Below are 26,682 nucleotides of genomic sequence, written 5' to 3'. Positions count from 1 at the left end.
CTCCTGTGATATTGATTCTCCATTCAAGTGGGCCAAAAGAAAATGTAGAGCAAGGTGAGAATGGTGGCCATGTTTTATTCTCAGGCTTTCCTGTTCAAAGACTCAGCAGCAGCAGCAATACACAGCACACTGTTCACAGGCTCATATCTTGTCCATCAGCAGCACCACCACCACACATGATGTCTCTTTACACATTCCCACTAGACAGAAAGGACATTTGGCAAAATAAGGCAGCACACATGTACATGATTCAAGGTTACTTAAATGTGCTGAACCCACTGAAGAGATTGTTGTGGGATTCCAAAGGTGATTTATGTGTTCAAGTTTGAGAAGCATTGATGCAGAGATGTGTATAAACAAAACCAGTTAAGAAAAATTATTTTGTAATGTTCATTATTCTCCTGGGCAGATATCATAGTTACAGCTGAAAAAACCTATAATTGGAGTTTAATCTTATATATACTATTCCATATTATTCTATGATAAAGCTCACCAGTTTATATATTCTTCAGTTTGTAGTAGTATAGGAAAATATTCCATCACCTTTGTGTACATAATTCAAGACAGAAATGACTAAACCTGGCTTTATAAAATATACCAGACAAATATGCTTCTTTCAAACACATTTTATTATTAGAAATTATTATTTTTATTTATTATTTCCAATGGCCATGAAATGTCTAATAGTTCTTGAATAGGGCTTAAACTCAGGGCCTGAGCTTCTTTGTTCAAGGCTATACTCTATCACTTGAGCCACTTCCAACTTTTTGGAAGTTGGAGGTTCACAGGAGGAAGAGAATCTCATGTACTTTCCTGCCCAGGCTGGCTTTGAACCATGATCCTTAGATCTCAGCCTCCTAGTAGCTAAGCCACCAGCACCTGACCACTTTTTTTTTTTTTTTTTTTGTCAATCATGGGGCTTGAATCTGGGCCTGAGCGCTGTCCCTCAGCTCTTTAGCTCCAATGCTAGTGCTCTACCACTTGAGCCATAGCACCACTTCCCATTTTCTGGTGGTTTATCAGAGATGAGAGTTTATCAGAGATGAGACACTAGGCTTTGGGATAGTTACATAGTGGAAAATTAATATGGGTGGAAAGCCTTTAGGGAATTAAGAGAAGTCATCATGCAAAAGTATAATGACTGAAAGCATAGATGGGGACTTGAACAAGTGAATTCCATAAATACGAGAATGTACAAGATTCCATAAGCACTCTACTAGTTTTAATGCCCATCCTGAGCTTTTTTTCTTTTTTTTTGGGGGGGGGGTCTGGTCGTGGGGCCTGAACTCTGGGCCTGGGTGCTGTCCCTCAGCTCTTCAGCTAAAGGCTAGCACTCTAGCTCTTGAGCCATAGCGCCACTTCCAGCTTTTTTTTTCTTTTTGCTTATGTGGTGCTGAGGAATCGAACCCAGGGCCTCATGCATGCAAGGCAAGCGTTCTACCACTGAGCCACCTTCCCAGCCCCTGAGCTGTTTTTCTTAAGGCTAAAGAGTTCTACCACTTGAGCCACAGCTCCACTTCTGGCTTTTTGAGGGTAACGGTAAATAGGAATATCATGAAGTTTCCTGCCCAAATTATCATGAAGTTTCCTGGCTTCAAATTATGATCCTCAGATGTCAGCCTCCTGAGAAGCTACAATTACAAGCAATAGTCACTAGCATCCAGCTCAGTTAAGACAGTATGAAAAGAAAAGTCCAAAATTGTTAATAGCAACTTTATTGTTTCACTGGGTGCAAAAAAAATCATAATTTTGATGCATTTCCCATTAAATTTACAGTAATGGTTATACATAAATTATATAGACCACAAAATTTTCTATTTTATACTATTTAGAACCAAATTATTTCTGATAAATAAGTCTAGAGGACAACAAAAGTTCTTAATGAATGGCTGAGTCCAAATATGCAAAATATAGCTTCTGCTTTTGACCATGGTGGTTTAAACTTTTCAAACATGCATTATATTCTATTTTTAGGGAAAATGTTACCCATGGCCTTATCTTGCGTTTAGGGAAAAGCCCAAGCTCAATCTCACAAACAGTATTCCTTTCCTCTAAATCTCAAAGAGGACTAAGAACAGAGACAGGTACTTTTTAGGGTTAGTATTTCCTGGTAATGAAGAAAATACACAATCAACATTGAAACAAAACAAAAAGCAAGGAGAGTTTCATTAATAACCAAGATAAGTGGATTTTGTTTTTGTTTTTTACAGATCATGGAAGTTTTATAGCAGATCAGTCATGCTACTTGGGGAGATCAGACAGACTTGAACACATACAAAGTGAATGACTTTATTAAGGTCCTGAAGGTGAGTGTCCGGAGGTGCTGGGTAAAACACATCACAAGTAAAAAACGGGAAACCTACCTCAGCATTTCTGAAAGGCACAATCTATAGAAGGGAGACCTAGTTAATAAACCCTTACTGGATGTATGTGGAAAGGAGTATGAGCTGTTTAAAGGATGAGACCTTCATAGATTGGCCCCTCAGATTCTCGTGATTCCCGCCTCAAGCGCAAATGTTCCAGTGTGTTATGAAAATGTTTGTTAATCTGCTCGGTTTCTTCACTGGACTCTAGATTTGGAAGATCTTCTCTAATCTTTTGGATAAGCTGGTTCAAAACCTGAATAGTTACCTATAAAAGAACATGTATAATTTCATGATCAAGCCTGTATCCCGAAAAGGTAATTCAATCTACTATAAGAATATATATGACTCTCTCCAACTACCTGAGTAATTATGAAAAAGGAAAAAGGAAAACATGTTACTTTGAGCAACAACTCCTGGCTATTTATTATGTCAAAATAAAAACACCTTGAAAGCAGAAAAGCAAGGTTGAGGATTTAGTTAAGTAGAAGAGCACTTGCCTAGCAAGTACTAGGCCCTGAGTTTGGTCCTAAGCACAACAAAAAAAAATAAAATAAAATAAAAAAGCAGAGTACTATGAATCAGTAAAAGAAACATAAAATGGGCCGGGTGTCAGTGGCTCACACTTGTAAGCTTAGCTACTCAGGAGGCTGAGATATGAGGATTGTGATTCAAAGCCAGACTAGATAGGAATAGTCGATGAGACTCTTATCTCCTATTAACCACCAGAAAACTTGAAGTGGCACTATGGCTCAAGTGGCAGCACACTTGCCTTGAAATGAAGAGCTGAGGGACAGCACCCAGGCCCAGAGATCAAACACAATGACCGACCAAACAAAAAAAAAAAAAAAAAAAAAGAAAAAGAAAAGAAAAAAAGAAAAAAAATTGATTCAAGATATATCTCTGCTGACAGAAGGACTGTAAACTATGAATGAAAAAAGACAGCAGGTAAAATGCAAACTCTGACTTTCACAGACAAAATGAAGCTACCCAGCAATAAACTTTTGTATACATTAAATCTTCTAGGGCAGAAAGGGAAAATGTTAACTAATGACACTTCCTAATTCACTTACCGCATCATTTTCCTTTTCATAAAAATAGATGTATCTATTCAGAATTTCTATAAAAAGCTGCACTTGTAGAGAGGGGTCCATGCACTGATTTGCTATTTTTAGAGCTTTCTTTAGGCATTCCATTACCCTCTTGCCTCCATGAAGCTAAGATAAAAAGAAAGAGATTAATAAACCATGTATGTCTCATTTTCACAAAACACAATGCTACAGTACTCTTTCATCAGCTTCCAAGATACTGTGCATTCTTCCTTTTAAAAAAGCAAAAGGATAAAGTTGACCCTTAGCATCTTAAAATCTCAGAAGTCTGCCACTGAGCATGCTCAGGACATAAGAGTTCTGTGCCAGACTTTGGATATTTGTAGGTCCATTTTTCCCATAATGCTTCCTAACTTCCACTAAAAATATGCTGCCTTTCAGCAAACGTAAAACTTTCACTTGAGGGGCTGGGAAGGTGGCTCAGTGGTAGAGCGCTTGCCTTGCATGCATGAGGCTCTGGGTTCGATTCCTCAGCACCACATAAACAAAAAGAAAAAAGCCGGCAAAACTTTCACTTGATCACTTCAAGTAAGCGCATTATGTGCCCTTTTTGGCTAGAGATTACAAAATGGGAGCTTTACCTCAGGAAGATGCTCCACACATTATTCTCTAGTCACTTCTTTTAACAAAACAAAGCAAATAACTTCATCCAATTTTTAAGTACCTCAAATATTTCACTCCAGAGCATGATTTCACAGCAAACAATTCTGCAATTGGTAATGACCTTACCTCCTCTCCATTTTTATCTGTGTTTCTGCCAGACCAGAAAAGATGTGCACAAGTGCTCACAGCTCGGCCCTGATCAGGTTTTTTCAGAAGTTTGGATGCAGCGAGTGCACACTGAGTCCTCAATGGTTCATGGTTCTCTTCACTGAAGCACTTCATCCTCTCAAAAGTACCAATGATCAAAGTTATGGCAGCCAGCTGTGCTTTTGAATCACTGATTTCATCTTCATACACAGAAAATGCCTAGTTAAAACAAAGCAAAAGATTCTTCAAGTTGAGCATTTTCCAAAATTCTTTTTTTTTTTGTGAGGGTTACTTTTTCTTTTTTTAAAAATAATTTTATGATCTCAAAATAGTTGTGCAAAAGGGTTTCAACATGTCAATTTATGTGTCCAAGACTAAGAGTATGAAATCAGAAAACAGTGACCACAAGGAATAAACCAGAAGAGAAAAAAAGAAAGACAAAAGAAATAACAGCAAACAGTACACTAAAAAAAAAAAAAAAAGGAGGGAAAAAAACCCACAAAACCACCACAACAAAAATCCCTTGTTTCCATATCATGGAGACCATTTCGATTAGCATTATTTTATATGGTCATATGTACATAGTTACTGGACTACTGTGAACCTATGCTATGACTATCCTAAACTAACTATTACAAATGAGGGAAACCATGGAGCCTATGTTTCTTTGGAGCTGACTAACTTTACTTAATATGATTTTTTCCAAGTCTTTCCCTGTCCTTACAAAAGGAGCGATGTCATTCTTTCTGACGGAAGCACTGAATTCCACTGTGCTTATTATATACCACATTATCTTCATCCATTCTCTATGAGGGGCATCTGGGTTGATTCCATCTTAGCTGTGGTAAATAATGCTACGATGAACATGGTTGTGCTAGTAGCTTTAGTGTGGCCTTGTTTGTGATGATTTGAGTAAATGTCTAGGAGTGGGAGTGTTGGGTCACAGGTAGCTCTATTTAGTCTTTTTTTTTTTAATTTTATTTTATTTTATTTGAGAACATACTGTACAGAGGGGCTACAATTACATGGGCAGGATAATGCATACATTTCTTACCAAGCATTGCAGCCTCCTCCTTTGTTTACCCTTCACCTCCCTTCCCCGCCTCCCCCCTCCCCCCACCCAATTATACCCCCCTCCCCCTCCCACACCGACATTGTAAAGCTGGTTTTGACATGACATTTTGTACTTCTCATTGTTGCAACAGGTCTATTTAGTCTTTTGAGAAACTTCCATACAGCTTTCCAGACTGGCTCAACCAGCTTACATTCCCATCAACAGTGTAGTAGCGTTCCCTTTTGGCCACATCCCCACCAGCATCTGTTGTTTTCTTTCTTTTTTTTTTTTTTTTGGGGGGGGGGAGGTAGGTCATGGGGCCTGAACTCCGGGCCTGGGCGCTGTCCCTCAGCTATTCAGCTCAAGGCTAGCGCTCTACCACTTGAGCCACAGCCCCACTTCCAGCTTTTTTCTTTTTGCTTATGTGGTGCTGAGGAATCGAACCCAGGGCCGCAGGCATGCAAGGCAAGCGCTCTACCACTGAGCCACCTTCCCAGCCCCGCATCTGTTGTTTTCTTGAAAATGGCCATTCTAACTGGGACAAGGTAGAATCTCAATGTCGTTTTGATTTGCATTTCTTTTTTTTTTTTTTCCAGAGCTGAGGACCGAACCCAGGGCCTTGTGCATGTTGGCTAAACCCCCAGCCCCTGATTTGCATTTTTTTTATGGCCAGAGATATTGAAATTTCTTCATGTGTCTATTGGCCATTTTTATTTCCTCTTCAGAGAAGCCTCTTAGATTCTTTAGCCCACTTATTAATGGGGTGGTTGTTTCTTTGAGGATTTGCTTTTTTGGAGGGGAAAGGGTGCTTTTTTGTTGTTGTTGTTGGTCATGAGGCTTGAACTTGGCCTGGGCTGTATCCCTCAGCTCTTCAGCTCAAGGCTAGCCCTCTACCACTTGAACTACAGCGCCACTTCAGGTTTTCTGGTGGTTTATTTTTATTTTTTATTTTTTGTCAGTCCTGGGGCTTTAACTCTGGGCCTGGGTGCTCTCCTTCAGCTCTTCAGCTCAAGGATAGCACTCTACCACTTGAGCCACAGCACCACTAATGGCTTTCTTCTGCTTATGTGGTGCTGAGGAATCGAACCCAAGGCCTCACGAATGCAAGGCAAGCGCACTACCACTGAGCCACCTTCCCAGCCCATCTGGAGGTTTACTGAAGAGTCTTATGGACTTTCCTGCCAAGGCTGGCTTTGAACTGCCATCCTCAGACCTCAGCCTCCTGATTAGGATTATAGGCATGCGCCACCAGTGCCCGACTTAGGGGGTGGTCAGTTATTTTTTTGAGCTCTAAGTATATTTTAGATATGAGGCCCCGATCTGTTGTATAGCTGGTGAAGATCTTCTCCCAATCTATAGGTATTTACCTTGCTAGCTACAGAAGTTCTACAGATTAATGCAAGAAATAGAAGGATAATATGAAGAGGTCCTAAGATGGTGAGAAATCAATAGTTATCCCATCAGGAAGTAAAAGATTAAAACCATGTATATTACCATAGCAACTATAAACAAGGGACTCTACTCAGTAAAATGAATTGGAAAGGAGAGCAGATCCTCACCTGGGACATAAATTCATATGCTACTGTTTCATGATTTTCAAAACCAATTTCTCCAGCAGCTAGTGCTCCTTGAAGAAAAAGTCTCAGAGGTAATTCTGCCAGCTCTGCTTTAATTAAAGCACTGATAGTCTGGTGAGCAAATGAAAAGATCTTCTGGCATTTCTTTTCCCATTTGTCATCCTATAATAAGAAACATTATTTTAAATTACCTTAAGTTCAAGATTAACTTGCTCAAGAATATTCATTTTACTTAAAATTCTAATAGAACCAAACAGCAAAAGCAGTGAAGTTGAGCTCACAGTTTTCCTGTTATTTTCCTTTTCTGTCTCATTTATGGTGCACACAAGTACATCAGTAGAATGTCTTCTCAAAACCCATTTGAGGCTGGCTGCTGCCTTTGCAATTTATATATATTCGATTGTTTTTCCTGATAAGAAAACAACACACCCCTAATTTTTGGAGAAAAATAGCAAAATACACAAAAAATTTTTAAAAATTAAATCACCCCTAAATCTGCCACTAACAATAATCACTGGTAACACTGTGATATTGATGTCTTCCTTTCTGCTTCCCTTACATAAATGTAGTCAAGATCTTTGTGTGTGTGTGTGTGTGTGTGTGTGTGTGTGAGAGAGAGAGAGAGAGAGAGAGAGAGAGAGAGAGAGAGAGAGAGAGAGAGAGAGAGAGAGAGAGAAAGAGTGCGCGCTGTGGGGCTTGAACTCAAGGCTTGGGTGCTGTCTTTCAGCTCTTTTGCTCAAGATTGGTTCTCTACCATTTTGAGCCACAATACCACTTCCAGTTTTTTAGAAGTTAATTGGAGATACAAGTCTCAGAGGAATTTTCTGCATAGATTGGCTTCAAACTGCAATCCTCAGATCTCAGCCTCCTGAGTAGCTAGGATAATAAGCATAAGCCACTGGTGCCTGGCTTGACCAAGATCTTTGTGTATGATTTTGTTTTATACTTTAAAAAAGCTAACTAGAGCCAGGTGTTGATGACTCCTGCCTATAATCCTAGCTACTCAGGAGTCTGAGATTTGAGGATCACGGTTCAAAACCAGTCCCAGCAGGAAAGCCTGTGAGACTCTTATCTCCAATAAACCACTAGAAAATGGGAAATGGATTTTCACAATACAAAAACTTATTAATTAAAAAAAAAAGGGAAGTTGGCTCAGTGGTAGAGCGCTTGCCTTGCATGCCTGAGGCTCTGGGTTCAATTCCTCAGCACCACATAAGCAAAAAGAAAAAAGTCGGAACTGGGGCTGTGGCTCAAGTGGTAGAGCGCTAGCCTTGAGCTGAATAGCTGAGGGACAGCGCCCAGGCCCAGAATTCTGGCCCCATGACTGACAAAAACAAAACAAAACAACCCTGATTATATTAATTTTAATAAATTATGTAATTATATGTACTGTAATATAAAGGCTTGTATTTTCAGCTTTTTACTTTAATTCTTAATTTCTATTTGAAGTTTTTGTTTATTTTGTATCTATAGTAAACAATTTAAAATAAGTTAGATTTTTTTTTAGTTCTCTTTCCCATGTGCTCCTAATCCTAGGTCCTATGACAGTAGTGCTTGTGTATTGGTTTGTTTGAAGAAAAAACTATCCATAAGTCAATCCCTAGAATTTTAGAAGCAGTTCTGTGTGATCAAGTTAGGATTCAAGAGATTCTTATGCTATTTTTCAACCTTTGGAAATCATGTCATCCTGTCCTTTTTGGCTGTTTTGTAATGCCAACGGATAGGTTTCAGGCTGTTAGAGTTAAGGGAAATAGAATCTTCAGTTTGTGGTGCCTTTGTAGATTTCTTGGGGGGAAGAGCTGATTTGTATTTATGCATATTTCCTTCATGGGTATTTGTACACTTAAAGATATTTTTCTACTTAGCAGCCTCTTCATGTACAATAAAACATTGTAAAAAGATTAAAAAAAAAAGAACAGTGGAATAATTGGGCTTCCTAAAAAAACAAACAAAAAAACAATATAGCTATATTTTGCCAAGAATGTACAAACCACATTTCTAACAGTATTAAGGATGAACTGGCATGATACCACTGCTTTTGCTGAAATCAACCTGAAGATTTAGTGTAATTATTAGTAAAGTTAAACATTTTACTATGTTCAACCACCCAAATTTCTCTCTGTAAAACAATCAGTTCTCTTTATTTTTAAAAGTTAATAATGATCATAGATTTAAGAATTAAATGCAACAATCCAAGTAATATGGCTCTTGGTTCAATGTGTGGCACACAGTAAGTTTTAGCTGCTGTTTTGTCTTGACTTTTTTCTTTTATTTTGCTCAATTTTCTCATCTTACTACTGAAAGTTTATACTCCCTGGCAACCACCCATCTACTCTCTTCTACAAATTTGATACTTTTAGATTCAACATGCAAATGAGCTTTTTTTTGTTGCTAGTCGTGGGGTTTGAACTCTGGAGCTGGGCACTGCCTTGAGCTCTTCAACTCAAGATGAGCACACTACCACTTGAGCCACAGTGTCACTTCCAGTTTTCTGGTGGTTAATTGGAGATAAGAGTCTCATAGGCTCTCCTGCCCAGGCTGGCTTTGAACTGTAATCCTCAGATCTCAGCCTCTTTAGTAGCTAGGATTACAGGTGTGAGCCATCGGCGGATGGTTTTGAGAGTATCTGGCCAATTTTACATATTATAGTGTTCTCTACATTCACCTATATTGTCACAGACAGTGGGATTTCTCTCACTTTTAGGGTGGAATATTTTATTGTGCACATAGTATGTATACACACCATAAATTAATTAATTTTCTACTGATGAACACTCAAGTTTAAATGGCCATTTTAATTCATGTGAACATGTGAATACTGATGATTAGTAATACTGAATACCTTATATACATGTCAGCAGTTTGCCTATCTATCTTCTTTGGAAAAATTCCTACTCAGGTTTTTTTTGGCCATTTTTAAGTCAAATTACTTGTTTTCTTACTATTGAGTTCCTTAACTACTTTGGATATTAACCCCTTCTCAGACATGATTTACAAGTATTTTCTCCCACTTATTAGGTGATATTTATTATTGACTGCACCCTTGTATACAAAACCTTTTTAGTTTTTTTTTTTTTTTTTTTTGGGGGGGGGGTCCAGTCATGGGGCCTGAACTCTGGGCCTGGGCGCTGTCCCTCAGCTCTTCAGGTCAAGGCTAGCACTCTACCACTTGAGCCACAGCGCCACTTCCGGCTTTTTTCTTTTTGCTTATGTGGTGCTGAGGAATCGAACCCAGGGCCTCAGGCATGCAAGGTAAGCGCTCTACCACTGAGCCACCATCCCAGCCCACCTCTTTAGTTTTGTTTTTTTTTTTTTTTTTTGGGGGGGGGGGTCTGGTCGTGGAGCCTGAACTCTGGGCCTGGGCGCTGTCCCTCAGCTCTTCAGCTCAAGGCTAGCGCTCTACCACTTGAGCCACAGCACCACTTCCGGCTTTTTTCTTTTTTCTTATGTGGTGCTGAGGAATCGAACCCAGGGCCTCAGGCATGCAAGGCAAGCGCTCTACCACTGAGCCACCTTCCCAGCCCCCACCTTTTTAGTTTTATACAATCCATTTGCTTATTTTTTCTTTTACTTTTGGTGTCATACCCAAAAACTCATTGCCAAGACCAATGTCGTGGCAATTCCCTTGGGAGTTTTATGCTCTCAGATCTTTTTTAATTCTTATTTCCATTTTGAGTTATTTTTTGTATATAAGATAAAGGCCTAATACTATTTTTGGGGAATAAGGACATCCAATTTGCCCAACACCATTTATTAAAGAGACTATCCTTTTCAAAATATCATATATTCTTTGTATTCTACTTAGTATTAAGATTGGTTAATTGTGTGTGCATGGATTTATTTCTAGACTCCATTCTGTTCTATTGTTCTATGTGTTTTTTTTAATATCAGTACCATACCACTTTGATTAGTATAATTTTGTAATATGTTCTAGGTTTTATTAGTACAGCCACAAATTGGTGAGAAACATTGGATGAAATCTGTCCTAATAAAGACTGGCCAAAATATGCTGTTCATATTGGTAAGATTTCTGAATAAATCTTATTTTCTCCATTATTAGGAAGTTTACTAACATAAACCTGGCTGTCCAACTTTCACATACATGAGTTGTGGTATTTTCTTCAAAATGAACTTCTGAAGATTTTAGCAATGAAATAAACTCAGAAACATTATATATAATTCATGACATTATTCAATTACATGCTTTTATAGATATGTGATTATACAATACAGCTCTTTCATTAGGCAAAGTTAACTCAATTTAGAACCTAGAAAAAGTCTTAGCATAAATTTAAATTGCTTTTCTAAGTGTTTTATGTAATTCATAGGCTTGTTTATGATTTATGAACATCACTGTTAGGAATTATTAAGACAAGATGGATGAGAAACTAAGAGTTACTAAAAATAGGATTTTATTATATTATCATCTATTTACATAGATATATTATAGATATATAATAGAAATTCTCTATTAATAACAAACACACAGTGAGGATAAAGGGGGAAAAAATGTAGTGATATATTTAAAAAGTAAACCCACCACTTTAGAATTCTCTTTGTATCGAAAAGCCAGCTGGTAAGCTGCAAATACCAAAGGTGGTAGTGTGAAGCGAATCCGCTGATTTCCACCAGCTCCAAAATGCTTTCGTGCTGTGTTTAAAATCTGACAACAAAAATTTTAATTTTATAAATTAGTAATCTTTAAAACCAAATAAGGGTTCTGATCATCAATCACTACTACCATTTTGTCAATACAACAGTATACTAGACTTTATGATGGCAGGCCCTTTAACATATTTCTTGGTTACGTTTTTACAATTGTTCTAGAAACAGAATAGTGACCCCATTTCACAAATGGAGAAGTCCAAGGTTCAGTGAGGTCGTTATAACTAGCCCTAAGTAGCTAGTTACATATACACATAAGGATAAAGAATTAAAGCTCTATACTGGATGCTGATGGCTCACACTTGTAATCCTAGATACTCAGAAGGCAGAAATGAGGACTGAAGTTTGAAGCCAGCCCTGGGCAGGCAAATCCATGGGATTCTTATCTCTAATTAACCAGCAAAAAGCTAGAACTGAAAATGTGGTAGTGCATCAGTCTGGAAGGGAAAGCTAAGCCAGAGCATAAGACCCAAAGTTCTGCATAAGTTCCAGTACTAGCACTAAAAAAAATAAAATGAATGAATGAATGAATGAGTGAATTCAGGGTCTGAAGTAAGATAGCCTTACATTTTACATTTAAAAGTAGATTCTAGGGCTGGGAAGGTGGCTCAGTGATAGAGCACTGGCCTTGCATGGATGAGGCCCTGGGTTCAATTCCTCAGCACCACATAAGCAAAAAGAAAAAGCCAGAAGTTGCGCTGTGGCTCAAGTGGTAGAGCGCTAGCCTTGAGCTGAAGAGATGAGGGACAGCGGCCAGGCCCAGAGTTCAGGCCCTATGACCGGACCCAAAAAAAAAAAAAAAAAAAAAAGTAGATTCTAGGGCTGGGAATGTGGCTTAGTGGTAGAGTGCTTGTCTAACAGCATGCATGAAGCCCTGGGTTTGATTCCTCAATACCACATACACAAAAAAAAGCTGGAAGATGTGCTATGGCTCTAGTGGTAGAGTGCTAGCCTTGAGCAAATGAAACTCAGGGACAGTGCTGAGGCCTTAAGTTCAAGCCCCAGAACTGGCAAAAAAAAAAAAAGCAGATTCTAGTACTTTCTACCTGTGTGATCCTGGATAAATATGCCCCAAGTATTTCCAGGCCTTACTGGAAAACCAAGTAATTAATGTGAACTGTAATCAGAACCTGACCCAGGCATGTGCTCAGAATATATTGGCTATGATGCAAAAACAACTATATGCATATTGATGGTAAATCATATTCCTACTTCAGAAAATATTAAGCCTATTTAAATTGGGAAAAATACCAATACAACTTAAAAGATGTACTGTAAAAGAAATGTGTAGATGTATCAGAAAAAAGCAGTTCATGAAACTCTTGCTTTTTGTTTTTTTGTTTTGTTTTTTTGCCAGTCCTGAGGCTTGAACTTAGGGCCTGGGCACTGTCTCTGAGCTTCTTTTGCTCAAGGCTAGTACTCTACCACTTGAGCTACAGTGCCACTTCCAGCTTTTTCTGTTTATGTGGTACTGAGGAATTGTACACAGGACATCATACATGCTAGGCAAGGATTCTACCATTAAGCCACATTCCCAACCCTCTACTATTATTTTTTAAGGAGTTGTATAAAGAGGTAACAATTTCATAAGTCAGGTATGAGTACAATGCTTCTTAGGCATTTTTACCCTCTTACAAAACATTTTTTAATATACAAAATAAGGAATAACATTCAAGTTTTATGAATTTCTCTGATATAATGGATTATTATGTATATATTATTATATATTGTATATATTATATATTATATATATATATTCCCTCTTACAACAGAATGAATTATTATATCCTTAAATGTACATAGGCATAACCAATCAGCCGTTTTCTACTTAGAAAGTTGTATATTGGCTGGGTACTGGTGGGTCATGCCTTTAATCCTATATACTCAGAAAGCTGAGATAAGAAAGTCTAGGAAACTCTAATCTTCAAGTGACCATCAAAAAGTCAGAAGTGGAGCTGTGGCTCAAGTGGTAGAGTGCTAGCCTTGAGCAAAAAAGCACAGGGACAGCATCCAGGCCCTGAGTTCCCTAGGACTGGCACACGCATGCACGTGTACACATGCATGCACACACACACACACACACACACACACACAATTGTGTATCTACTATGTGTGATATGAAACAAGATGAAAACATACCTCACACAGAAACATAAGGAATCATTTTAAAATAATCGAACAGTCACTGTATGTGCACAGAACACACTGTTCAATATCCATCCCTAAGAAAAGTCAAAAGCTATTACACTGGGTGCAGGTAATGACTAGAATTCTAGCCACTCTAGAGGTTGAGCTTTGAGAATCACAGCTGAAGCCAGCCCAGGCAGGCAAATCCTTGAGACTCCAATTAACCAGTAAAGAACTGGAACTCGAAGTATGGTTCAAGTGCCAGCTTTGGGCAAAAAGACTGACAGCACCAAGACTCTGAGTTCACACATGTACATGTAGACATAGACATAGATGTAGACATAGACATAGACACAGACACACACACAGACACACACACAGACACATACACGACTAAGACACTAGCAACTGAAATCAGCCTCTTATTCTAAGCCAACTATGAATAAGTACAAGAATGTGAACTATGGGCAGGAAATGTAGCTTAGTGGTAGAATGCTTGCCTAGGGCATGCATGAAGCCCTGGGTTTGATTTCTCATTACCACATAAACAGAAAAAGCCAGAAGTGGTGCTGTGGCTCAAGTGGTAGAATTCTAGGCTTGAGCAAAAAGGAGCTCAGGGACAGTGTCCAAGCCTTGAGTTCAAACCCTACAACTGGCAAAAAAAAACAAAACAGAATGTGAACTATGACAGGCCCAAGAGGAGACAATTATGATCCATTCTCAAATAATTTCATTTCTCAAATGATCCCTTTTTCATTATAGTAGCCTAACAACTATGGTTAGCTACTTTGTACTAACAGTAACTAGAGTCAGACATGCTACTTTACACTAAAATAAATGATTCATGATTTGTTGTTGTGTCCTGCTTGAGCAACTTATTTTATTCACTTCACAAAGATTAACTGAGGACTAATGGTAACTGAGGACTGATTTGTCTTTACCAGGAAATAAGGACTAATGAAAAGGCAACTCAATTTTAAAGTTCTTAATGCACTTTCAATGTAACAAATACAACTTGGAAAAATAAAGAAATTGATTATCAAGTTTGTATTTCTTTTAAAGTTTATTATTAAAAGAAGTTTAATATAGAGTAATTATAGGATACCACCTAAAGACCAGTTTTTCTGGAACTCTCACAAAGTTTAAAAAGCAACAACAACAAAAACAATCCCAAACCATAGCATCTAACTTGTTTCTCATAAGATCCAAAAGTTTATAGTTATTCATTTATATAAAAGTCCTGGGCTGGGCACCAGTGGCTCATGCCTGTACCTACTACCTACTCAGAAGGCTGAGATCTGAGGATCACAGTTCAGGCAGAAAAGTCTGTGAGATTCTTGTTTTTGTTTTTTTTTTGTTTTGTTTTGGTTTTTTGTCGGTCGTGGGGCTTGAACTCTGGGCCTGGGCGTTGTCCCTCAGCTCTTCAGCTCAAGGGGAGCGCTCTACCACTTGAGCTACAGCGCCACTTCCGTCTGTGAGATTCTTATCTCCAATAAACTACTCAGAAAAGCTGGAGGTGGTGCTATGGCTCAAGTGGTAGAGTGCTGCCCTTGACCAAAAAGAGGCTCAGGAATAGTGCCCAATCTCTGAGTACAAGCCCCAAGATTGGCAAAAGATAAAATAAAAGGCCTGGAGTTCGGCTCATACCTGTGACTCTAGCTACTCAAGGGGCTGAGATCCAAAAGCCAGTCAAGGCAGAAAAACCCACAAGATTCCATCCTCAAGGGGCTGGGAAGGTGGCTCAGTGGTAGAGCACTTGCCTTGCATACCTGAGGCCCTGGATTCCATTCCTCAGCACCACATAAGCAAAAAGAAAAAAGCCGGAAGTGGGGCTGTGGCTCAAGTGGTAGAGCGCTAGCCTTGAGCTGAAAAGCTGAGGGACAGCGCCCAGGCCCAGAGTTCAGGCCCCATGACCGGACCCAAAAAAAAAAAAAAAAAAAAAAGATTCCATCCTCAAAATAACCAACAACTGTCGAAAATAAACTATACAATTTGTGGGTAGGGACTGTAGGGAAAAACTGGGAGAAAGCAAAAGGGTGACATTGTCTAAAAGGAAATATATTATTATCTGACTTATGTAACTGTAACCACTTTGCACATTGCCTTTATAATAAGACAAAAATAAGAACTGAAAAAATAACTAGCAAAAAGAAGAGGTAGCAGTTCGGCTTGAGTTCTAGAATACCAACAGAGCAAGCAAGCAGACCAAGTACAAAACTGTAATTTCAAGACTCTAGTACCAATTTTTTTTTTTTTGGGGTCCGGTCGTGGGGCCTGAACTCAGGGCCTGGGCGCTGTCCCTCAGCTCTTCAGCTCAAGGCTGGCACTCTACCACTTGAGCCACAGCGCCACTTCCGGCTTTTTTCTTTTTTCTTATGTGGTGCTGAGGAATCGAACCCAGGGTCTCAGGCATGCAAGGCAAGCGCTCTACCACTAAGCCACCTTCCCAGCCCTCTAGTACCAATTTAAAGAAAAGAACACTCGTGGCTCATAACTATAATAATAGCTATTGGGAAACTAAGATCAGGAGGATCACCACTGAAGCCAATGTGGGCATACATGCAAGGCTCCTTTTCAATCAAGACTCCATCTCAACAGAAGTGAGAATGGTAGCACATTCCTACCTAGGAAGTAGGACTTTAAGTCAGAAATAACTAGTGCAGAGAGGGGTGAAAACATGACTCAGCAGTAAAACCCAGCTGGTAGAGGCACATGCTTGTAATCCTAGCACTCAGGAAGCTGAGGCAGGAGCATCAAATTCAAGGCCAGCCTTGTTTCATAACACCACCCTCCTCAATAAAAAAAAAAGGAAGTAAAACCTCACAGATGCCATGAATATTTAATTCAGTTGAAATTAAATTAAATTGTTAATTAAATTAATTGTTAATTAAATTAATTGTTAGGACCTGGCAAAGGGTTACAGTGAGTTAACACATACCAAATACTGCTGATCAGGGTCATCAGACCGCAGAAGATGAATGAATCGGCCCACAAGGCTCTGCTCATCAGCAAAGTCTTCTGGATCAGGATCTTCTATAGGTTGATCTGGCTGATCTTGTATCAATGTGGATACCAAATTCATTATAGAGTCCACCTGCATTATGAGAAAAACAAGAAATCCACTAAAGTAAAACCATCAGCATATAACAGCTGTCAAAACTTAAAATTGTTTCTGTGTAAAGTTACAAAGAAGTATCAGTAAAATAATTTGTAAAAATGTTGCTACTTGATTGTCAAGACACACATATATGGTGATATGTGGAAAGAGATGCTCCTAACAGTAATCAACCCCGGTTAATAAAAACTCTTTGTGGTGGAATCAGAGGTGATATATGTGCATATATTTCAAATTTTCTAATTTATATAATGAATAAGCTATCTGAAACATCTTTTAGATTAAATAACACTTCCTGCTTTCTCACATGTCTAAATATCAAGGTCTAAGATAGTAATTACATTTTCTGTTTCTCTAAAATAAAATACTGGTATTATCTTACCTGGTCTTGAGAGACAATTTCTGTGTTATAATCTAGAACATTACTCAGCACATAACAACTCATGCTCTTTCTGGACTCATAGTCAAAATACTCAAAGAGTGGGTGAAAATGTTTTAATTTTAAGACTGTTAAGATATTGTTATAAGTATCAACAGGTATCTTCAAAAGTCTGGTGAGCTCCTTTGAAACTGCACTACTGGTAGCAATACTATAAAAAGAAAAAGAGCAATTAAGAAAAACAAATCCAGGACAAAAAAATTACTTTATAAAGATTTTCACGAGAATGTCACCTAACTTACTGTTCAAGGTTGAGCTTATTGAATATCTCCACTGTTGTTTCTAGAACTTTATCAACATAGTCCACACGATCTGGGTAACATTTCATTGCAAGATTAATTAGAGAGACTTGTAAAGACACAACATCCTCTGATGGCATATCCTGTCTAGACTGAAAATTTGAGAAAACCATACATTTTATTAATTTGCAGCAGAGATATTTAAAAGTTTTGAGAACTTAGGAGAAATGCTATACAAACCTGTATCACTGTAGCCACCTGTTGTGAAAATATGTCAAAAAGTTTAATATCAGCTGGGATTCCAGGTCCATCTTCACGATGAGCAAATAAAGCTAATCTAAAAAAGAAAACAACTTTTATTTTAAAAGATATAGGAATCTGGATAGTAGGACTATAGATGACATTTTATTACTTGCTGCTTTGCTGTTACTTTCTATAAGTCAATTTCTTCTAGAATATTAATATAGACTAGTACTCTACCACTTGAGTCACAGTGCCACTTCTGGTTTTCTGAGTGTTTTTTTTTGGAGATAAAAGAGTCTCATGGCCTTTCCTGCCTGGGCTGGCTTTGAACTGCAATCCTCAAATCTCAGCCTCCTGAGTAGCTAGGATTACAGGCATGAGCCATCGGCATGAGCTATCTTTCATACAGCATATTTGCAAAGCAGTCACTTATTATATGGAAGGCCAAGTTTGATTTTTTTTTTTTTTTTTGGTTGGTTGTGGGGCTTGAACTCTGGGCCTGGGTGCTGTCCCTGAGCTCTTCAGCTCAAGATGAGCTTTCTTCCACTTGAGCCACAATGCCACTTCCAGTTTTCAGGTGGGTAATTTGGAGATAAGAGTTTCATGACTTTCCTGCCTGGGCTGGCTGTGAACCTCGATCTTCAATCTTGGCCTCCTAAGTAGCTAGGATTACAGGCATGAGCCACAGGCGCCCTCAAGTTTGATATTTTTAAAAAGCCATTATGAAGCCGGGCGCTGGTGGCTCACGCCTGTAATCCTAGCTACTCAGGAGGCTGAGATCTGAGGATCGCGGTTCAAAGCCAGCCCGGGCAGGAGAGACCGTGAGACTCCTATCTCCAATAAACCACCAGAAAACTGGAAGTGGCGCTGTAGCTCAAGTGGTAGAGCGCTCGCCTTGAGCTGAAGAGCTGAGGGACAGCGCCCAGGCCCAGAGTTCAAGCCCCACGACCAACAACAAAAAAAAAAAAAAAAAAAAAAAAAAGCCATTATGAAATGCCCAGTTTTATTTTTTTTTAACCAAGACAAATGGCTGAAACACAAACGGTTTTTACTAAACGGTATTTACTAAAGACATAAGACACTTTTAAAAATTTTTAAGAAGCCAGGCGCCGTTGGCTCACGCCTGTAATCCTAGCTACTCAGGAGGCTGAGATCTGAGGATTGAGTTCAAAGCCAGCCCAGGCAAGAAAGTCCATGAAACTCTTAACTCCAATTAACCACCAGAAAACCGGAAGTGGCGCTGTAGCTCAAGTGGTAGAGTGCTTGCCTTGAGCTGAAGAGCTGAGGGACAGTGCTCAGGGCCAGAGTTCAAGCCTCACGACTGACACACACACAAAAAAAAATTTTTAAGAAAAAGTGACAGTAGAATGGTTTAATTGCACTTTTTTGTTGTTCTGTTTTAGCAGTACTAGAATTGGAACACAGGGTCTCACATGCTGGTGGTTCAAGTGAGGATTATGGTTCAAAGTAAGCCTGGGCAGAAAAGTCCATGAGACTCTTACCTGCAATTAACTACAAAAAAGCAGAAATGGAGCTCAAGTAGGAGAGCACCATACTTGAGCAAAATAGCTCAGGAACTCAGGTCCTGAGTTCCAGCCCCAAAACTGGCACCAAAAAACCCCCTAAAACTAAAACAAAAAAACGAACAAAAAAAAACAAAAACTGGGAGGGGGGGGTCGGAATGTGACTTAGTGGTAGAGTGCTTGTGTAGAATGCATGAAGCCTTGGGTTTGATTCCTCAGGACCACATAAACAGAAAAAGCTCGAAGTGGCACTGTGGCTCAAGTGGTAAAGCACTAGCTTCAAGCAAAAGAAGCTCAGGGACAATGCCCAGGCCCTGAGCAAGCCCCTGGCACAAAAAAAAAAAACAGGGCGGGGGGGGGGGGGGAGGAGGAAGAATTATTACCTCTAGACCTTTACCATTAAAAGTTAAATTTCTTTCATGCCTAAGTCAGAGAAATATCTACTAGATGCTCATTCACAGTTATACTAGTTATAGTATAATTTCTTCAAAACTACTGACATAATAAAGATGCCACAGAAACAATTCACAAAATACTTTAAATTCATCATTCCTATGTTAAAGCATTTACCTTCAAGTTTTAGAAGATCTTACCTGTCAATTAAAGCAATGATTATATTTTTTACATTTACATTTTGGTGTAACTCTGCACAGGCCCGAAGAAAAGGATTCAATGTCTGGAGATGAAATTCATCAGGAAAAACCTAAAAATCAAAATTAATTAATACAAATAAAAGTATTTCATTTAATATTCTGAACTCATATATAATATTTAAAGTTCTTATTTGTGAAAAAAATCATTTAAATTTCATACAATTACACTCAAATACATTATTATTATTAGTTTTGTCAGTCGTTGGGGCTGAACTCTGGGCCTGGGCACTGTCCCTCAGCTCTTCAGCTCAAGGCTAGCACTCTACCACTTGAGCCACAGCGCCACTTCTGGCTTTTTCTGCTTTTGTGGTGCTGAGGGATCGAACCCAAGGCCTCATGCATGCAAGGCAAGCACTCTACCACCGAGCCACCTTCCCAGCTCGAGACTTTTATTTTTCCCAAATATATTATTTAAACTCACTAAACATAAGCCCAGACAAAACTGGTCCATAAACAAAAGTATATCTACAATTAAACCAAAATTAATGAAAACTCCTAATTTTGGGGGGGGAAAAGCGTATTAATACAAAGAAATGTTAGGCACCAGTGTCTCACCCTGAGTGTAATCCTAGCTACCTACACAGGGGGCTGAGATCTGAGAATCATGGTTCCAATTACCACTGGGCCAGCAAGTAAGTCTATGAGACTATTATTTCCAATTAAGCATCTAAATGCCATAAGTGGAGATGTTTCAAGTTGGAGAGTACCAGCTTTTAGTAAGCGAAAGGGTGGCCTTGAATTACTAAGAGATTTTTCTGCGTCAGTCACTTTAGTGGCTAGGGCTACAGTTATAGGCACATGCCCAAGATTTTTTCAAGCCAGTAAAAATAAATAATTGGGCTGGGAAGGTGGCTCAGTGGTACAGCGCTTGCCTTGCATGCCTGAGGCCCTGGGTTCGATTCCCCAGCACCACATAAGCAAAAAGAAAAAAGCCGGAAGTGGCGCTGTGGCTCAAGTGGTAGAGCGCTAGCCTTGAGCTGAAGAGCTAAGGGACAGCGCCCAGGCCCAGAGTTCAGGCCCAACAACCGGACCCCCCCCTCCAAAAAAAAAGTAAAAATAAATAAAAGATGAGTCCTTTTGAGAATGAAATAAATCTCCCTACTTACCTGAATAATACATTCCATGAGATATTCTTGAGCCAAAGCATCCCTACAATTCACAACTTGCTCCAGTATACCTGTCAAAACAATCTAAAATGAAAGAAAAACAATAATGGTGAAAAGATCATTTTCAAAATTCTAAACTATCCTTTCACAACATATTGAACATATTCCCATGTATACTTCATTTTTTTAAACTTTAAAATTTTTCAGACATTTTAAATACAAAATGAGTTCTTATTTAGCATAAAATTCATATAAAATAAAGCTAATTCTTCTTATGGTTTGCATTTGTGTGTTTGTTTGTGTATGTATGTATTCTAAGAAATCTCTTATATCTTTTTGTTTTGAGACAGGGTCTCATTATGAAGCCTAAACTTGTCTTGATTCTCTATACTCCTGCCTCAGCTTGCTGGGATTACAAGTGGGTACCAGAACAACCAGCTAGAAATTTTAATGTACTCTAAGGTGATAAGAGATTTCCTCTAGGAGTTTTAGGCTTTATATTTATGTCTTCTGTTGGAGTTTTGGAGTTTTTCTATTTTGAATGAGGGGAAAAGACTTAGAAATTTTTGTTGTTGTTATTGTTGTTTGCATACAAATTTTTAATTGTTCCAGAAGGATCTGTTGATGTTGCCCTTGAACATTTATGAGAAAATAATTGGGGCTAGATGCTAGTGGCTCACACCTGTAATCCTAGCTATTCAGGAGGCTGAGATATGAGGATCGCTGTTCAAAGCCAGCCTGGGCAGGAAAATCTGAGAGACTCTGATCTTCAATTAACCACCAGAAAACCGGAAGTGGCGCTGTGACTCAAATGGTAGAGTGCTACCCTTGAGCTAAAGGGCTGAGCGACAGTACCCAGGCCCAGAGTTCAAGTCCCACAACTGACAAAAAAGGAAAAGAAAAGAATAGAATTGGGGAACCTGGTGCTGGTGGCTCATGCCTGTAATCCAGAAGGCTAAGATCTGAGGATCATGGTTTAAAGTCAGCCCAGGTCAGACAATTTATCTCCTGTAAACTACTCAGGAAAGGCCAGAAGTGGTACTGTGGCTCAAGTGGTAGAGTAATAGCCTTGAGACAAAAAGTTCAGGGACAGTACCCAGGCCTTGAGTTTAAGATCCAGGTCTGGCAAAAATAAATAAATAAATAAATAAATAAATAACTGGGCTGGGCACTGCTAGCCCAGTCCTATAATTATAGCTACTCATGAGGCTGGGATCTGAGGACTGTGGTTAGAAACCTACCTAAGCAGGAAAATCTATTACACTCTTATCTCCAATTAGCCATCAAAAAAGCCAGAAATGGAGCTATGACTAAGTGGTAAAATGCTAACTGTGAGCATCCAGGCCCTGAGTTTAAGGCCCAAGACCAGCCCCCACCCCCCAAAATTGGGTCACATACAAACTCATAAACTAAGAATGGATTCTCTAATCTAGGGATTGGCAAATCTAACTCTCTGGTTTTGGTTTTGAAATGCTGACAGTGGAACCCAAGGCCTTATGCATGATAGACAAATGCTGGCCTACACCCAATTCTCCCTTCTTATTTTTTAAAATAAAGCCCTACCTACTCATTTTCTTTTCTTTTAGCTGTTTTTGCCCTACAACTGCTGAGTTTACTAATTGTATACCAGACAGTTTATAATGTTAAAATATATCATATCTAGTGATTTACAGTGAAAGTACACCTATTCCCCACTTCATTTTTTTTCATAGATTTGTGTCTTTCTTCACTATCCCTTTATGTGTCTATCCATATTTATAGATGTTAATACACACTATATACACTTTAGGTGCTGGCCTAGAATTTAGGCTGTGTACTCCAACTTTATCCTCTCTAAAAATGTTTATGCTATGTTGACCTTTTTTATATACAATTTTAGATTTCAATTTTTTTTAAAGCCTGCTAGTATTTGATTGAAATTATACCGAATCTGTAGATAAATTTAAGGAAAACTCTTTCTTCACAATACCAAGTCTTTCAACCTACAAACATAGTGTGTCTTTCAGTTATATTAGGTCTGGATAAAAGATACTGAAAAAAGGTTTTTCAATCTAATGTTTAACAATTAGATTTCAGTTTATATATTACAACAAGATGACAGGCAAAGAGATATAAACCTGTTTGTAACGTTCCACATTTACACCTTCCAACTGACTGAGGCGCACCAAATTTGTTCCCACTAAAATTCTCAGTTCTTGTCTTTCTCGTTCCCTTTTTTCTCTATCTCGGCTATGTCCTTGATGTTGCATTCGCACCCAGAGCTTGTTCATTTCTGCAAAGTTGAGCAATACAAAATCCATGGAGTCACTAATATCACCAGTTGTTTCTTCACTGCAAAACAAAAAAGTCAGAAACAACTTTATACAGGATTTAAATTATAGGAACAACTTAGCTTTTCTCTGTTCTATGCATTTCCTTCTTCATTTACTTTTAATGTCAAGGTGATGTACAGAGGGGTTACAGTTACATAAATAAGGTAATATGTACATTTCTTGTCAAACTTGTTAACCCTTCCCTCATTTTCTTCTAATCTTCATAATATATTCGTGCTTTGTAAAAAAAAAAAAAAACAACTTCATTGGCTTAGCATAGTTATTTTAAGGACAGAGTCTATCAGAAAAAAACAAAAGAAGAGGACACAATACAAATTTAAGGAAACAAATTCTTTCCCCAACTCTACCTTAACTTGCTAGCAACTCCTTCAATTCAAAAAGTTTAAAATAAACTGATACTTATGATAAGCCTGTTACATTTTATTGTTGTAATTTGTTTTCAGTTGAAATGTGAGCATTTGGAGAACTGTTTTTTTTCTTTCTTTCTTTCTGGATTAGAGGTTGAACTCAAGGCCTTATGATTGACCAACTTCTGTTTGCTTGTTATTTTGGACATGCAATCTAGTGACTCTTTCTGCCCAACATGTCCTCCAACTGTAATCATCTTTGGGATCTCAGTCTCTTGTGGGCCTAGGACTACAGGCATGTGTCAACAACACCAGGCCTACTTTGTTATATCTCTTTTTTTTTTTTGGGTGGCGGGGGGAGGGTCCGGTCGTAGGGCCTGAACTATGGGCCTGGGCGCTGTCCCTCAGCTCTTCAGCTCAAGGCTAGCGCTCTACCACTTGAGCCACAGTGCCACTTCCGGCTTTTTTCTTTTTGCTTATGTGGTGCTGAGGAATCGAACCCAGGGCCTCAGGCATGCAAGGCAAGCGCTCTACCACTGAGCCACCTTCCCAGCCCTTTAAGTTGTTATACCTCTTAAGACAGAAACTTAGTTTCCAATTTTTCTTTTAATTAATTAATTTTTTGTCAGTCATGTGGCTTGAACTTGGGGTGGGGCACTGTTCCTGTGCTTTTGTGAAGTGCTTTACTACTCTAAGTCACAGCTCCACTTCCAGGCTTGATTCGAACCAAAACCTCAGATCTCAGCTTCTTGCGCAGCTAGGACTGCAGGCATGAACTACCAGTACCAGGGTTCCAGTTTTTAAGTTGGTTGCCTAATTAAGTGCTTAAAATTGAGTCAAATTAGGCTGGGCACCAGTGGCTCACACCTGTAATCCTAGCTACTCAGGAGGCTAAGATCTGAGGATCACGGTTCAAAGCCAGCCCAGCAAGAATGTCCGTGAAACTCTTGTCACCAATAAGCCACTCAGAAATCTGGAAGTGGCACTGTGGCTCAAGTGGTAGAGCACTAGACTTGAGCTGAAGAGCTGAGGGACAGCACCCAGGCCCAGAGTTCAGGCCCCATAACTGGCAAAAAAAAGAAGGAAAGAAAGGAAAAGAAAGATGAGAAGAAATTGATAGGACCAGGCATGGTATTACATGAGAACTTGTAGAGACAGTAAGTCAGGCTGAAGCCAGCCCCGAGCAAAAATATAACAAAAGCAAATAAGGGCAAAAGATGTATGTAGTTCAAGTGCTCAAACCCTAGTACCACAAAACATACAAAATAAAAGGGTGAGGAAAAAAAGAGGAATTGATGCAAATACTAAATGCCACTAATTAAGCACAATGCTGGTGGCACACCTGTAATCCTAGTTACTCAGGAGGCTGAGATCTGAGGGTCATGGTTCAAAGCCAACCCAGGCAGAGAAGTCCGTATTAATCACCAGAAAACCATAAGTGGTGCTGTGGCTCAAAGTGGTAGAGCTCTAGCATTGAGCAAAAGAGCTCAGGGACAGTGCCCAAGCCCTGACTTCAAGCTCACCTAGTTGTTTGAAAACTATAGTAGACCATCTCACATTGCTGTCAGAGAACAGTCACAGACGAAAGAATGGTAGTTACAGAAAAGGTCTCTACGCTAGCCTTGAGCTGAAGAGCTGAGGGACAGCGCCCAGGCCCAGAGTTCAGGCCCCACAACCAGACTGCCCCCCCCCCAAAAGAAAAGGTCTCTGGGTCTCATACATGGAAGTCTCTATGAATGATGGAAGGTTTTGGTATTTTTCTGTTTAAGAGTAATTATGCTCACAGATCACTAAAATCACATATTCTAGGGTAATTAACAGTCTATAAATTATAAAAACTGGCAGATATTCAAGAAATAATAAATAAGAAAAACTGGCTAATGGAGAAAGTTAAGCATATTTCATTACATCAAATACAATTTTCAGAATGTACCAATATTAAATATTTTAAAATGAGGGAAGTAGGAAATAAGGTGATATGGTGTATGATTAAAGTCCTTATATATACATGCATATGTACATATACTCATATGAAAATAGTATAATAAAATCCACTAAAAACTGTTTTCTTTAAAAAAATTAAAGGTAGGAGGAAAAACAGGTTTAAGAATATAGATTGAAATTTACCAAAGTGCATTATAGCATATACATAAATATCACAATGAAAATCTTTTGTACAACTAATTTATACTAACAACAGTAACAACAAAAAAGAGCCAGATACCAATGGCTCACACATGTAATCCTAACTCAGGAAGTAGCAGAAGTCCAAGAGACTTCATCTCCAATAGGCAGCAAAAGAGCTAGAATGGAGGCCTGGTTCAAGTGGTTGAGCATGTGCTATGAGTAAGAAAGCCAAACTGGAGGGAGAAAATTTGTTCTCATATTGGGGGGGGGAGGGATGTTCTAAATTGTGTCAAATGAAAAAAAGCAAAAACATAATCTGCATAATAACACATTTTAGATCATACTACACATACTGAGGAGTTCTATATCACAATGGAAATCTATACACAAAATGCTACTAGAAACTAATTGGTTATAAGGATTGAAATTTTCTTATTTTGATATATACTGTTTGTAAGTGTTCTATAATGAAAAATACGTAAATAAACCAAGATGACTACTTACTCTGTTGGCTCTCCTTCATCAGGTAAAATGTTTCTGGTACACTGAAGAAGATAATTCCGAAGAAATAAACCCCTCAATGGATGCTGTACACCACGGCACATTTCTACCAAATCTTTCAAAATATCTTTCCTGGACTGAGGAAATGACTTGACATATACAACTCCAACTGTAATCAACAGATAGCTAGGAAAATTATGAGGAGACAGTTAATTAGAAATACAATATTCAAATCAAGAATTTGGTAATGTCCAAACATATTATATACATTAAATAAGATAGGAACAATCTTATCTTCTCCTAAATTATGAGGAAAACATCACTTGATTTAATACACTAAAAACATAAGAAAGCAAAAATAAACAAATATCACCGACTTTTTTTTGACAGGGTTTCCTATATTGCACATGC

The 26,682-nt window shown here is 38.7% G+C and overlaps 1 protein-coding gene across 1 annotated transcript in view; it reads right to left on the bottom strand.

Moving 5' to 3' along the window:
* Window positions 1-1,699: 1,699 nt before the first annotated feature.
* The window catches only part of Vps35 (VPS35 retromer complex component), a 42,101-nt gene continuing 17,118 nt past the window's right edge, over window positions 1,700-26,682 (bottom strand). Inside the window, exons 5-17 of the mRNA XM_070011897.1 lie at window positions 26,275-26,457; window positions 23,081-23,294; window positions 20,964-21,047; window positions 19,798-19,907; window positions 17,679-17,775; window positions 17,442-17,590; window positions 17,143-17,350; window positions 16,584-16,739; window positions 11,394-11,516; window positions 6,836-7,015; window positions 4,202-4,441; window positions 3,437-3,580; window positions 1,700-2,631 (exon numbers count right to left, since the gene is read on the bottom strand). Coding sequence (XP_069867998.1) covers window positions 2,452-2,631; window positions 3,437-3,580; window positions 4,202-4,441; window positions 6,836-7,015; window positions 11,394-11,516; window positions 16,584-16,739; window positions 17,143-17,350; window positions 17,442-17,590; window positions 17,679-17,775; window positions 19,798-19,907; window positions 20,964-21,047; window positions 23,081-23,294; window positions 26,275-26,457 — 2,068 coding nt within the window. The 3' untranslated portion in view covers window positions 1,700-2,451. The remainder of the gene's footprint in view (window positions 2,632-3,436; window positions 3,581-4,201; window positions 4,442-6,835; window positions 7,016-11,393; window positions 11,517-16,583; window positions 16,740-17,142; window positions 17,351-17,441; window positions 17,591-17,678; window positions 17,776-19,797; window positions 19,908-20,963; window positions 21,048-23,080; window positions 23,295-26,274; window positions 26,458-26,682) is intronic.

The sequence above is a fragment of the Dipodomys merriami genome, unplaced genomic scaffold (genome assembly GCF_024711535.1).
Source record: "Dipodomys merriami isolate MVZ:Mamm:240054 unplaced genomic scaffold, mDipMer1.0.p SCAF_85, whole genome shotgun sequence".
NCBI lineage: Eukaryota > Metazoa > Chordata > Mammalia > Rodentia > Heteromyidae > Dipodomys > Dipodomys merriami.
Note: the sequence above shows the minus strand (reverse complement) of the source record. Positions and strands in the feature narration are given on the sequence as shown.